This window comes from Pavona decussata, unplaced genomic scaffold, assembly GCF_977016875.1.
Source record: "Pavona decussata unplaced genomic scaffold, jaPavDecu1.1 SCAFFOLD_302, whole genome shotgun sequence".
Classification (NCBI taxonomy): Eukaryota; Metazoa; Cnidaria; class Anthozoa; order Scleractinia; family Agariciidae; genus Pavona; species Pavona decussata.
The window spans coordinates 605,001-617,500 of record NW_028145698.1 but is presented as its reverse complement, the minus strand read 5'-3'; the positions used below and the strand labels follow the sequence as shown (position 1 = coordinate 617,500).

At 38.3% G+C, this 12,500-nt stretch overlaps 2 protein-coding genes and 1 pseudogene across 2 annotated transcripts in view; 1 reads left to right on the top strand and 2 right to left on the bottom strand.

The window, feature by feature from the left end:
• The first annotated feature begins 1,167 nt into the window (after positions 1–1,167).
• Positions 1,168–2,136, top strand: LOC146454371 (5-hydroxytryptamine receptor 4-like). The gene has a single exon (XM_085095522.1). The coding sequence runs from the start codon at positions 1,168–1,170 to the stop codon at positions 2,134–2,136; it is 969 nt and encodes a 322-aa protein (XP_084951648.1).
• Positions 2,137–9,728: 7,592 nt separating this feature from the next.
• LOC146454370 (5-hydroxytryptamine receptor 4-like) lies at positions 9,729–10,840 on the bottom strand (annotated as a pseudogene).
• A 1,150-nt stretch (positions 10,841–11,990) lies between these two features.
• The window catches only part of LOC146454369 (octopamine receptor beta-1R-like), a 1,113-nt gene continuing 603 nt past the window's right edge, over positions 11,991–12,500 (bottom strand). The window contains exon 1 of the mRNA XM_085095520.1: positions 11,991–12,500. This exon is cut by the window's right edge and continues 603 nt beyond it. Within this exon, the coding sequence (XP_084951646.1) occupies positions 11,991–12,500 (510 nt within the window).

Sequence of the window (12,500 nt, the reverse complement as noted above, 5' to 3'; positions counted from 1 at the left end):
TTAACTCTGTATGCCTAAGGAAATTTTTCGCACCAAATTAATTTAAATTTAAAGCGTTGTTGTTTTTGAGACCACTAGTTTCCCCCAACCTGTAGCCACAAAGAAAACTGTAATTTTTTTTCCCATGATGACGTTCAAAGGACTCCTTATGTTAAATGCAAATACGTCACCAAGTTTATAACAACTTTATTTATCCATGGAATCCTTATCACTAAAAAGTGGTCTTCTAAAGAGCCGTGCGCATTAAACCTAGTGCTAAAAAGCTAAGGCATTAAAATTAACAAACACAATTGAAAAATCCTATAATAGGTGCTAAAACTAAGTTAGAAAAATTCTAAAATACAATAGCGGAATAGAAACTATTTAAAGTAATTTGAATCTCCTTCTAATTGTTAAGACCAGTGAGATTACCTATCAAAGCATCTGCTATTCCAACGTGTTTTTAGCGTTCTTCGACGCAATCCGTCTTCTTGTTAATACTTGTTAACCCGGATAAAACTCCAGAAATCCCATTTTTAGACTTTATTATGGATTTTACTCCATAGTTACTAAGGAAAATTGTTTTTCATAAATTAGAAAGCATTAATTGCTATGATTGTTTTTTCTTGAAACCACTAGTTCCGCCCAACATGTTAGCCCAAAGAAAACTATGATTATTCTCCCATGCCATTCAAAGGGCTACTTACGTTAAATTCAAATACATCACTGCATCAAATTGTAAAAACCAGTGAGATTTCACATCAAAGAATCATCACAAATTCTTGTTTCGCTTCCGAACCAGGCACCGAGGGTTTACCCACATGACTCGAGACATTCCTTTTTGGACATCATTAACTCCATATGTATTTAGGAAGGCGTTTTCTCGCGAATTGTTGTTCAAGTTCACCGAGGGTTCATTATATAACTCGAGAAAATAATTTTTTTTAAACTTCATTATGGAGTTTAATTCCATATGTATTAAGGGAAACTTTTTCTCACAAATTAAAAGCGTTGCCGTGTCCGTTGTTGTTGTTGAGTTTTTTTTTTTAGACCACCTGTTTCCCCCAACAATGACATTCAGAAAGCGCCTTTAAGTTGAATGCAAATTCGTCACCAAGGTTGTATCCATATCCGCATCAAATTGTTAAAACCAGTAAGATTTTCTTTCGAAGCATCTTCTATTCCAACATGGTTTTCCATCAAGTGATTGCAACGTTTTTAGCGCTCTTCGACGCAATCGGTATTCCTGGTAATTTGCTGGTGATAGTGGTCATCACCTTGCAAAAAAGATTTCATGTGATGCGGTATATTCTCCTGGCCAGCCTTGCAGTGTCAGACTTGCTGTTTTTAATCCTGGTCAACTCATTTCGCATCGCAAGCATAGCGCAAGAAAGATGGCTGTACGGCGAAACGATGTGCCATCTCAATGCATTCTTTTCCAGATACTTTTACCTTAACACCGTTTTTCATCTTTTGGCGGTGTCTTATGAGCGATACAAGGCGATTGTGAAGTTTCCCTTGACGTATGATGGCACCGTTACCAAATCCAGCGGGATGGTTATAGTTCTTGTCTGGGATATTCCGATTCTGATTTTAAGCGGTCCGTTCATTGGCTTGGGAAAATACGTTTACAACCCAGAGGTGTTCTTTTGCCAGCGATGGACGCAACCCAATTCAAATAGATGGAAGATGTTGATCGCCACCGCTTTCTTTGCTATACCATTTCTGATAATTGTGTTCCTAAACTGGTCGGTCTACAAGACGGCGAAACATCATGCAACCGCTGCAGTAATCCAAATTGGAAGCCTACAAGATCCTGAAATGCAGCAGCGAAGGTCTACAAGACAAAGAACGGAATGGAAGGCAGCTGTAGATGTCATCATTATTATCACTGCGTTTTTGCTGTGCTATCTTCCATTCTTAATCGAAAATCTTTTTCGCCGTTTCGTTCAAAGCATTGAGGTTCCGTCCGAAGCCATACAGGTTATATCGTGTATTTTCATGGTCAGCTCACTGTGCAACCCAATAATCTATTCCATCCGCCAAAGAGAATTCCGAACCGCAGTCAAGAATATGTTCAGACGGATCGGAATTTGTAGAAACTCTAATGACATTAACAACGGGCCATTTACGATTGAGAGACAGCTTCAGCATTAAATATCAGGATGAGAGATTTCAAGGAAGCATGGAAACGGCTAGACAAAACCTCGAACAAGGAAGAAGCTTGATGTAGAACTTGACTGAACGCTTATGAAGAGTACACTCCCTCGCCAGCCCAAGATAAAACTAAAGCGACACGACTAAACTTGATACTGTTTTTAGCTATTAATTTGTATTTATGACATGCCAAAAATTCCACAATTTTAAATAGAGAGTCTCAGCTTATTTTAAATTGGTATTCGTTATTTTAGGTCCAAAAGTTTCCGGACAACTTTTGGCAAGACGGGTGTTCCTCACGGAATGATTAATCGACCCTCTCGTCAACAACGAAGTACGGCCCTATTCTCCCAGAGGAGATAAGGAACAAAGTCAAGTCGTCAACAACGAATTAACTGCTCTAAGCATTTTAAGACTAAACGCCAACTTCGGCAAAAACTATCAGGATGAACGATTTAGTCAAGGGAACATTGTTGGGGTTGAATTGAACTTCTAGAGAAGTTGTCGAATTTATCCATTTCCAGAGATCGATGAATAGCTTGACTTAGCTCGTATAATACTTGTCGGCCCAGATTTAGGAATGCGAGCCTCTGCCATTTACTATCTACAACAATGTTAGTTTTTCTGTAGAGTTGCTAACTGAGTATAGCTGGAGTTTTCTGAGTGATGCAATAGCAGAAGAGCAGTTTCAACTAGTGGCAGTTTATCAAGTCAAGTAAAGATAACTCGAAAATGTAATTCAGTCATGTACCTCTAAGCTTTAGCCAAGCGATTGTTGAACAATATGGACACTTTTGCAATGCCCTTTGGTTTGCGAACTGTACTTCTTAACTGTTCACCTACGATTTTGTTAACAAGTTAGGTGTAGATAAAGAAAAGTTTCAATTGATCGCATAGATTGATCGCATAGATTTTTGTTGCTACGGAGACAAAACTCGGTTCATGTAATTTCTAAGTATGTGACCAATCAAACCAACCTATGTACAATAGCCTGAGTACTTTGTGAACTGCCATTTATCATGCTCTGTAATGTGACTCTGAGTTTTCGGATCTGTTTACCTGATACTAAAATAAAATCACATGAACAGTCTTCACGTGTTTTTTTGTTTTGTTTTGTTTTTTCGTTCCCAGACGCAAGTAAGACCAGCGTTGTAATGCATATACAGCTGTTTCGACAAAGGTTGTCCAAAAAAAACCTAAAAGCGTACGCGACAATGCCGAAAGATAGTCTGGGAAATACCCAATAAATTTCAATAAAAGCTCAGAATATATCCATATTGCTCGGCAGCTTTTATTGAAATTCATTGGGGTGAAATCTGATGGCCGTTCTGATGTTCGAATAAACACCATTTTTTTTTCTTTTTTTTTTCAGATTCCTTATTGCCCTGTCCGGTTTTGGTTCGTGTTTAGTAATTAATTCGTCCCTCACCTTTGCTGGGCTTAGTATGTTTCAGATTTAAATATGTATTAATTGGATTCAACGGATCTTTTATTATTCATTAAATAGACTTTGGGCCATTGCTTAAGCCAATTTTACTCCAAATCATTCTGTGTGCGTTTAAAATTGCCCAGTAAAGAAGCCCGGGAATTACAGCCTGATAATAGAAATAATAATAGAATTATGACCGGGAAAACATAGATTGAACTTACGAATAAAATTTGAATTTCTTTGTCAGGATTGGATTTTAAAATTCGACGGTGTTAGAGGAAAAGTCTGTCGTGCTGTTCAATATGGTAACATGTTTCAACAACATGAGAAATTTTGATATAGTATGATAATAACTATAGTAATTAGAAGAGGTTTAATATTTTATATTCTTATCCTTGGCTCGATAATTTGGTGTTGTTGTTTTCTTTGGTGGTTTTAGAATCAATTTTAATAAAATATGGAACAACGATCAGTAACATGTTCATGTTTTGAAGTTTAGTAGCTGGCATCCTTTCAACACTGTCCCCAAAATGTAGATACGGTTTTTTTTTTTTTTTTTTTTTTAATCCAAGCACTATTGAAACGCCTTAGTAGTGCTACAGCAAGGTTAAAACATCGCATTTCACATGTGCCGAATGTAATTCTGGAATTAAATGCATCGGAGTTTAAATCAATTCAATTCAACAGATTTGAATTGAATGAATTGGATGGTTGAAGCCGTTGTCCAACAGGAATAGTTTGTTCCGTGTTTTAGATTATGTGCCATGCATAGAGAAAATGTACTGCTGTTGGGGATAACCCCAAATGCTTAGAAACCACGACACAGATTCGAAGAAAACGCTTGGTTACTAAGGCATAAGAAATGCTCGCGTGTTTTAAGCCAAATTGAAGGGTAGAAACGACGAAATAAGACACAATACGTGTTCAATATGAGTCTTATTTGGCTTTTATTTGTGAGAAATTAAATTTTATTTTAGTCAAAATGCATAACCCATACAGTAGTGCGCGAAATTTGAGTTTTCCTCGAATTTCGCTCGCTAGGGAATCTTCCCCCTCTTACTTTTCCTCCTTTTCTTTTACTCGTTATCTCATCTGGTAGACAAACGCTGAAATGTTGGCCGAATTTTAAGGATTATATTTGCGCAATCTTGCAGTAAAAGCAGGATAGGCTTTCAGTGAAAAAGAGTAGAAAAAGGTCGGACAATTAGCTTTTCTAGCGATGCACCGCTGGTTTTAGTCTGACGCCCAGTTCAACATGAAAGTGCGGAGTGCCTCATAAACTTATAAGACTTCCGCCATTTATTAAAGGAATTATTTTCGGCGGCTTTTATATTGGGGAAAGGGGTTCATTTACCAGCGTCGATTTGGCGAAACTGAATATGAATTAGCCGGATTGTATTCTAGGTCACTTCTCCCAAAACCGTCGCTTGGTGTAAAAGACTCACCAGATTCGCCAAAGTTCTCACTAAACCGTTTAAATACCGACATCGCTTATACTTTTGAGTGGTCGACATCTATGAATTTTTGTCCAATAAACTGAAGGCATGAGAGATTGAAAATTTCCATGGACCGGGATTAAGGTACGAGGGCCTTGAAATCTTTGATGATTTTGATGGGAAGAAGAGAGAGGGCGACATGTGTTGAAATCTGACAAGCTACAAAAATAGCATGAAAATGGTAACGATTCATCGAAGGCATCAATTGGTTTGGCATCATGATAAATAACGTGGATTAAACTGTATCAAAACAAAGAATCGAATTTTGAGTTTGGTAATTGGCCGTATGAGCGGGAATTTTGATTCGCAAACTTAAAACAAAGCATTATTTCTCGAAAAAAAAATTTTTTTCTTTAATCTGTAACAACCTCAGGAATTATACGTGAATAAACAAGCCAGTGAAATTTTATACATACACAGCGATCTGCTTCGATTCGTTACCTGTAAACATTAAGGCATCACGATTCGAGATGTATAAGGGGAAATGAAATTTGTAAATACAATTTGAGCGTCGATGTCAGGATTCGAATTTAAAAATACACGGTATTGAAGGAACCTTTTCTTGATGTTCAGCTCAGCCCAAATAATGCTCTCTTGAATAAATCTTTCATTTTAATAGTTTGTGCCGCGATTGGCGCATACTCGTAAATTGCTTATAACAGTTACTTCGTTCAATTGTTGACGAGACTGATCTATTTTTCCATGAAGAGTCTAGAAAGAGGCTGCCCGGAATCTTTGTACACAAAATAACGAATAAAGGTGTTTGAATTACGAGAGATACCAATTTAAGAGTCATTGTCTGAGAAAACCAGACAGAGGTGAAAGATGGGGGTCGGCCGATTTCCTTCAAACTTTCACCATTTAATGTCTGTCCGAAATGATAATGAATGATGCTATTTAGCAATTCTCTTGCTGTTGCGTTTCGTAGTTTGACCAACCCCCCTGGTTTTGACCTTTACTGACCCTGATGTCACGCAAAATATATGCAGAATTTGAAGCTCAATAAAATATATTTCGCGTCATTTCTGGGGACTCATATCGATTACTTGTATTGTTTATCGTCTAAAAAACGTTGTTAAAGGAAAATATCCCGACTTAACATAAAACTTAATTTTTTATGGAATTTTGCAATTTCCTTGCGATCGCGAAAATGTCTTGGGCCAAATGTTAGGCAATTTCGAAACTGTTTTTCTCAGAGGTGCAGCGTTCCTTTCCAAAAATTTCTGAATATTTTTTTAAGCCAAACATCTGTTCTCCCAAAATCAGCAAACTCTAAGTTGAGCCATTAAAATGCGTTTGCATGAGCAACGCTCGAAGTCAAAGATGACTCCGTATTTTTGCTAATAAAGTTCCACAGCGGGTTTTTCTTGGTTTTTCTTTATTTCATCTTCGTCTTTTTTGTTTGTTTTTTTTTTTTTTTGCTTTTGGATAAGCTCGATGAAACTATCCTAACTCTTCGAGGTAGAACTTCCCTGGAAGATTTAGTTGAGTGACGCTTTGGGCAGGAATAACATCAAATTGGTGTTAGCTCTCACTTGATTTGATTATGCGTGACATGTCACGGTATTTGACAATTGCCAAACTTGATCACAAACAGAACACATTTCTCGCTCCTTTTTACATTTGCATTTTAAACTTGGTAACAACAAGCATTTCCCTGAAACTACATTAAGTCTTGGAGTCAGTCTGTCGTTAATAGTTAATAAATAAAATAAAAACAGCATCAAATACCTGTGAAACTTGCCACGGCAAAAGAACCTCCGGTATGTTCGTTACATAACAGACAATTGAAAGAACAACAAATCTTTCTTCTGTGCTCTTTCTGGTCTGTGGATCCGCCTTGTGGCGCTGAAGGTGTTGGTTTGAAGATTTGCCCCTTGCTATCCTGTACACGAGACATTGAATCGCACTGGCTCGTCAGTCTTGGTTTGGGAAGAAAGCGGGGCGCGACGGGTTTAAAGATCTCCGCCGAAGTCGATTTGATTCTCAACAGAGCAGGTAAATTTGATGTCCCTGAAGATGAGAAGGAAGAATGACTGTTTGCCCCAGACATCACAAGAACCTTACAACAGACTAGACCGGCCGATAACGGACTATGTGTTGCCACCCAAGTTTTAAGGGACAACGAAAGTGCATTAAGGATACACAAACCCGACGAGTAAATGGCAAGATGTCACAAGGCATTTTTGAGCTGCATAACGCTGTTGTTCCCATCGCTTCAGGTTCGTGTTATGTTAACTGACTGACTGCATACTAGACTCATTTAAAAAATATAAACAACATACCATTTACGGCCGTAGGAACCGAACGCGAAGGGTTGCGAAGCTTAGCACATTTGTTTTTACATTTGTTCCGCGGAGTCGCAATGCCGCCTTAAACAGGAAGACCAATCTTAACCTCCATGCTAGCTACTGTATTTTGATATAGTTTAAAAGCAGCTTTTGCTTGGATTTTGGAATAAAAGCGGGCAACATTCTACCTCATTAAAGTGTCTCTCAAATCTATATTAAATATGTCATATCCATCAGAAGAAACTAGTTTTATTTCATACCAAGAATACATTGTAGTTTTTTTTTTATAAGGAATCATGATTATGGTATAAAACAAAACTAGTTTCTTCTGATGAATGTGAAATATTTAATATATAATTGAGAAACACTTTAATGGGGCAGAATGTTTCCCGCCTTTATTCCAAAATTCCAACTAAAAGCTGTTAAAATACAATAGTGTAGCATGGAGGTCAAGATTGGTTGTCCTGTGATACGACTAAAAATGTCCGAAACTTCGCGTTCGGTTCCCACGGCCGTAAATGGTATGTTGTTTATATTTTTTAAATGAGTCTAGTATGCAGTCAGTCAGTTAACATAAAACGAACCTGAAGCGATGGGAACAACAGCGTTATGCAGCTCAAAAATCCCTTGTGACATCTTGCCATTTACTCGTTGGGTTTGTGTTTTTCCCTTTCGTTGTCCCTTATAACTTGGGTGGCAACACATGGTCTGTTTTCGGCCGGTCCAGTCTGTTGTAAGGTTCTTGCGATGTCTGTCTGTTCTCATCTTCAGGGACATCAAATTTACCTGCTCTGTTGAGAATCAAATCGACTTCGGAGATCTTTGAACCCGTCGCGCCACGCTTTCTTCCCAAACCAAGACTGACGAGCCAGTGCGATTCAATATCTCGTGTACAGGATAGCAAGCAATCTCGTACCCAGAGTCTTCAGGCTTTTTGGTCAGCGGGGAAACGCCGGGAAGACTCTGGGGACATCGAAAAAATTCAATTTTTTTGATTGGCTGTTCCGTGACGGTTTTCATTGTTTTACCGCAGAAATCCTGCGGTCAGAAAATTCGATGTCCCCAGAGTCTTCCCGGCGTTGCCCCGCTGACCAAAAAGCCTGAAGACTCTGGGTACGAGATTGGATAGCAAGGGACAAATCTTCAAACCAACACCTTCAGCGCCACAAGGTGGATCCACAGACCAGAAAGAGCACAGAAGAAAGATTTGTTGTTCTTTCAATTGTCTGTTATGTAACGAACATACCGGAGGTTCTTTTGCCGTGGCAAGTTTCACAGGTATTTGTTGCTGTTTTTATTTTAATTAACAATTATCAACAACAGACTGACTCTAAGACTTAATCTAGTATCAGGGAAAGCTTGTTGTTACCAAGTTTAAAATGCAAATGTAAAAAGGAGCGAGAAATGTGTTCTGTTTGTGATCAAGTTTGGCAATTCTCAAATACCGTGACGTGTCACGCATAATCAAATCAAGTGTGAGCTAACACCAATTTGATGTTATTCCTGCCCAAAGCGTTACTCAACTAAATCTTCCAGGGAAGTTCTACCTCGAAGAGTTAGGATAGTTTCATCGAGCTTATCCAAAAACAGAAAAGAAAAAACCAAAAAAGACGAAGATGAAATAAAGAAAAACCAAGAAAAACCCGCTGTGGAACTTTATTAGCAAAAATACGGAGTCATCTTTGACTTCGAGCGTTGCTCATGCAAACGCATTTTCATGGCTCAACTTAGAGTTTGCCTGTTTTGGGAGAACAGATGTTTGGCTTAAAAAATATCCAGAAATTTTTGGAAAGGAACGCCGCACCTCTAAGAAAAACAGTTTCGAAATTGCCTAACATTTGGCCCAAGACATTTTCGCAATCAGAAGGTAATTGCAAAATTCCATAAAAAATTAAGTTTTATGTTAAGTCGGGATATTTTCCTTTAACAACGTTTTTTAGACGATAAACAATACAAGTAATCGATATGAGTCCCCAGAAATGACGCGAAATATATTTTATTGAGCTTCAAATTCTGCATATATTTTGCGTGACATCAGGGTCAGTAAAGGTCAAAACTAGGGGGGGTGGTCAAACTACGAAACGCAACAGCAAGAGAATTGCTAAATAGCATCATTCATTATCATTTCGGACAGACATTAAATGGTGAAAGTTTGAAGGAAATCGGCCGACCCCCATCTTTCACCTCTGTCTGGTTTTCTCAGACAATGACTCTTAAAATAACCCAAGACTCGCTATCTAAACATGTTGAATTCCTTTGTATATTCTTCTGGATTTTCGGCGGTAATAGGTTCTGGTCTGAATAGGATTTATACATAAAAACCGGCTGGTGCTATTTTAATCGTTTCCCTTATTACTTGGTTGATGAATGTTTTCTTCATAAGTGTTCAGTTGAATGTTCTTTATCGATCTCGAGCTCTGCAATTGGAGGAAGTCTGCTTCCTTTAAAGAGGTCAAGTCTAGCTCTCCCCATTTTGTCTTCAAATCTCTCATTCTCATATTTGACGCCAAGATTGGCCCTCCTTCGTAACTCGCTCATAACAGTTACTTCGTTGTTTACGCTATTAGAGCGTCTACAAAGTTTCATCCGTCTGAACAAATTCTTCACCACGGTTCGGAATTCTCTTTTGCGAATGGAATAGATTATTGGGTTACACACTGAGCTGACAATGAACATACACGATGTGATCAGTACGGCGTCGGCTGGGACCTCAATGCTTTGGACAAAATGGCGGAAAAGACCTTCGATCAAGAATGGAAGATAGCACAGCAAAAACGCAGTGATGATAATGATGACATCTACGGCTGCTTTGCTTTCAATTCTTCGTCTTGATTTTCTTTCCTGTTGCATTTCAGATGTGGAAAGGCTTCCAATTTGGATCACTTCGCCGTTTGCGAAACTTTCGCCGTCTTGTACACCGACCAGTTTAGGAACAGGATTACCAGAAATGGTATAGCAAAGAACGAGGTGGCGATCAACCAATTCCATCCATTTGACCCGCTTTGCGTCATCCATCCTTGCTGGCAAAAGAACACCTCCGGGTTATAAACGTATTTCCCCAAACCAATGAAGGGACCAATAGAAATTGGAATTGGAATCACCCAAATAAGAACTATAAGCATCACTCTGAATTTAGTAATGTCGCCATTGTACGTCAAAGGAGATTTCACAATCGCCTTGTATCGCTCATAAGACACCGCTAAAAGATGAAAAACGGTGTTAAAGTAAAAGTATCTGACAAAGACTGCATTGAGATGACACATCGTTTCACCGTACAGCCATCTTTCTTGAGCTGTGCTTCCGATGCGGAATGAGTTGACCAGGATTAAAACCAGCAAATCTGATACTGCGAGGCTGGCGAGGAAAATGTACCGCATCACATAAAATCTTGTTTTGAAGATGATCACCACTATCACCAGCAAATTACCAGGAATACCGATTTCGTCGAAGAGCGCTAAAAACGTTACAATGACTTGCGAAAAAGCCATTTTGGAATAGAAGATGCTTCGATAGGCGGGAAATCTCACTATTTTTTATCATTTGATGCAGATGCAATTAAGTCTATCCTTGTTGTCGTATTCGTATTTAATTTAAGGAGTCCTTTGAATGTCATGGGGAAAAAAACAATAGTTATTTTCGAGGTAACACGTTTGCCTAACCTAGAAAGGATATTATGCTCTTGGATTAATCAAACAGGAAGTTCTTATCCTTTTTTAATTTAATTTTCTTAAATATTGCGTCAGTAGGGCGAATAGGGTCCGATTATTTGTATTTTTTTGTATAATGGCATGAGAGATTGAAACTTTCCATGTACCGTTCGAGGGAGTTGAAATCTTTGATACTTTTGATGTTTACATGTGTTGCAATTTGATGCACGAAAATAGCAACGATTAATCGAAGGCACCTTTAAAATAAATTGTGCATCATGATCAATAAACCAGATTAAATTTGTCGAAACAAAGGATCGAATTTTGAGTTTGGTAATTGACTGTATGGGCGGGAATTTTCATTCCCACACTTAAAACAAAGTATTATTTCTCGAAATAAAACAAATTGTCTTCAATCTGTAACGACCTAAGAAATTACACATGAATAAACAAGCCAGTGAAATTTTATACAAACACAGCGATCCACTTCGATTCGTTACCTGCAAACATTAAGGTATCATGGAGATGTATAAGCAGAAATGAATTTATGAATACAATTTGAGTATCGATGTCAGGATTCGATTTTAAATACCAATATTGAGGGCACGTTCTCTTGAAGTTCAGTTCAACCCAAACCATGCTCTCTTTGACTAATTCTTCCATATCCCGATAGTTTGTGTCGAGTAATGCTCATCGCAATGACTTCGTTGTTCACGAGACATATCTAACTTTCCACATGAACTCCCGGAACGCCCGTCTGGGAAACAGTTTGGCCGGAATCTTTGTACACAAAATAACGAATAAAGGTTTTTGAATTACGGGCGATACCAATTTAAAATAACATAAGACTCACTATCTAAAAATGTTGAATTCCTTTGTATATTCTTCTAGATTTTCGGCGGCAATAGGTTCGGATCTGAATAAGAATTTTACACCAAACCGGGTGATATTTTAATCGTGTCCCTGATTCCGTGGTTGATGAGTGTTTTCTTCATAAGTGTTCACTTGACAGTTGTTTATCGATCTCGAGCTCTGCAATTGGAGGAAGACTACTTCCTTGGAAGAGGTTCAGTCTAGCCCTTCCAATACTCTCTTGAAATCTTTCATCCTGATATTTGATCCCAAGATTAGCTCTCACTTGCAAATCGCTCATAACAGTTACTTCGTTGTTGATGCCGTTAGAACATCTACAAAGTTTAATCCGTTTGAACATATTCTTAACTGCGGTTCGGAATTCTCTTTTGCGGATAGAATAGATTATCGGGTTACACACTGAGCTGAAAATGAAAATAGACGATGTAATCAGTACAGCGTTGGCTGGGACCTGAATGCTTGGGACAAAACGGAGGAAAAGACCTTCGATGAAGAATGGAAGATAGCACAGCAAAAACGCGATGATGATAATGATGACATCTACGGCTGCTTTGCTTTCAATTCTTCGTCTTGATGTCCTTTCCTGTTGCATTTCAGATCCGGAAAGGCTACCAATTTGGATCACTTC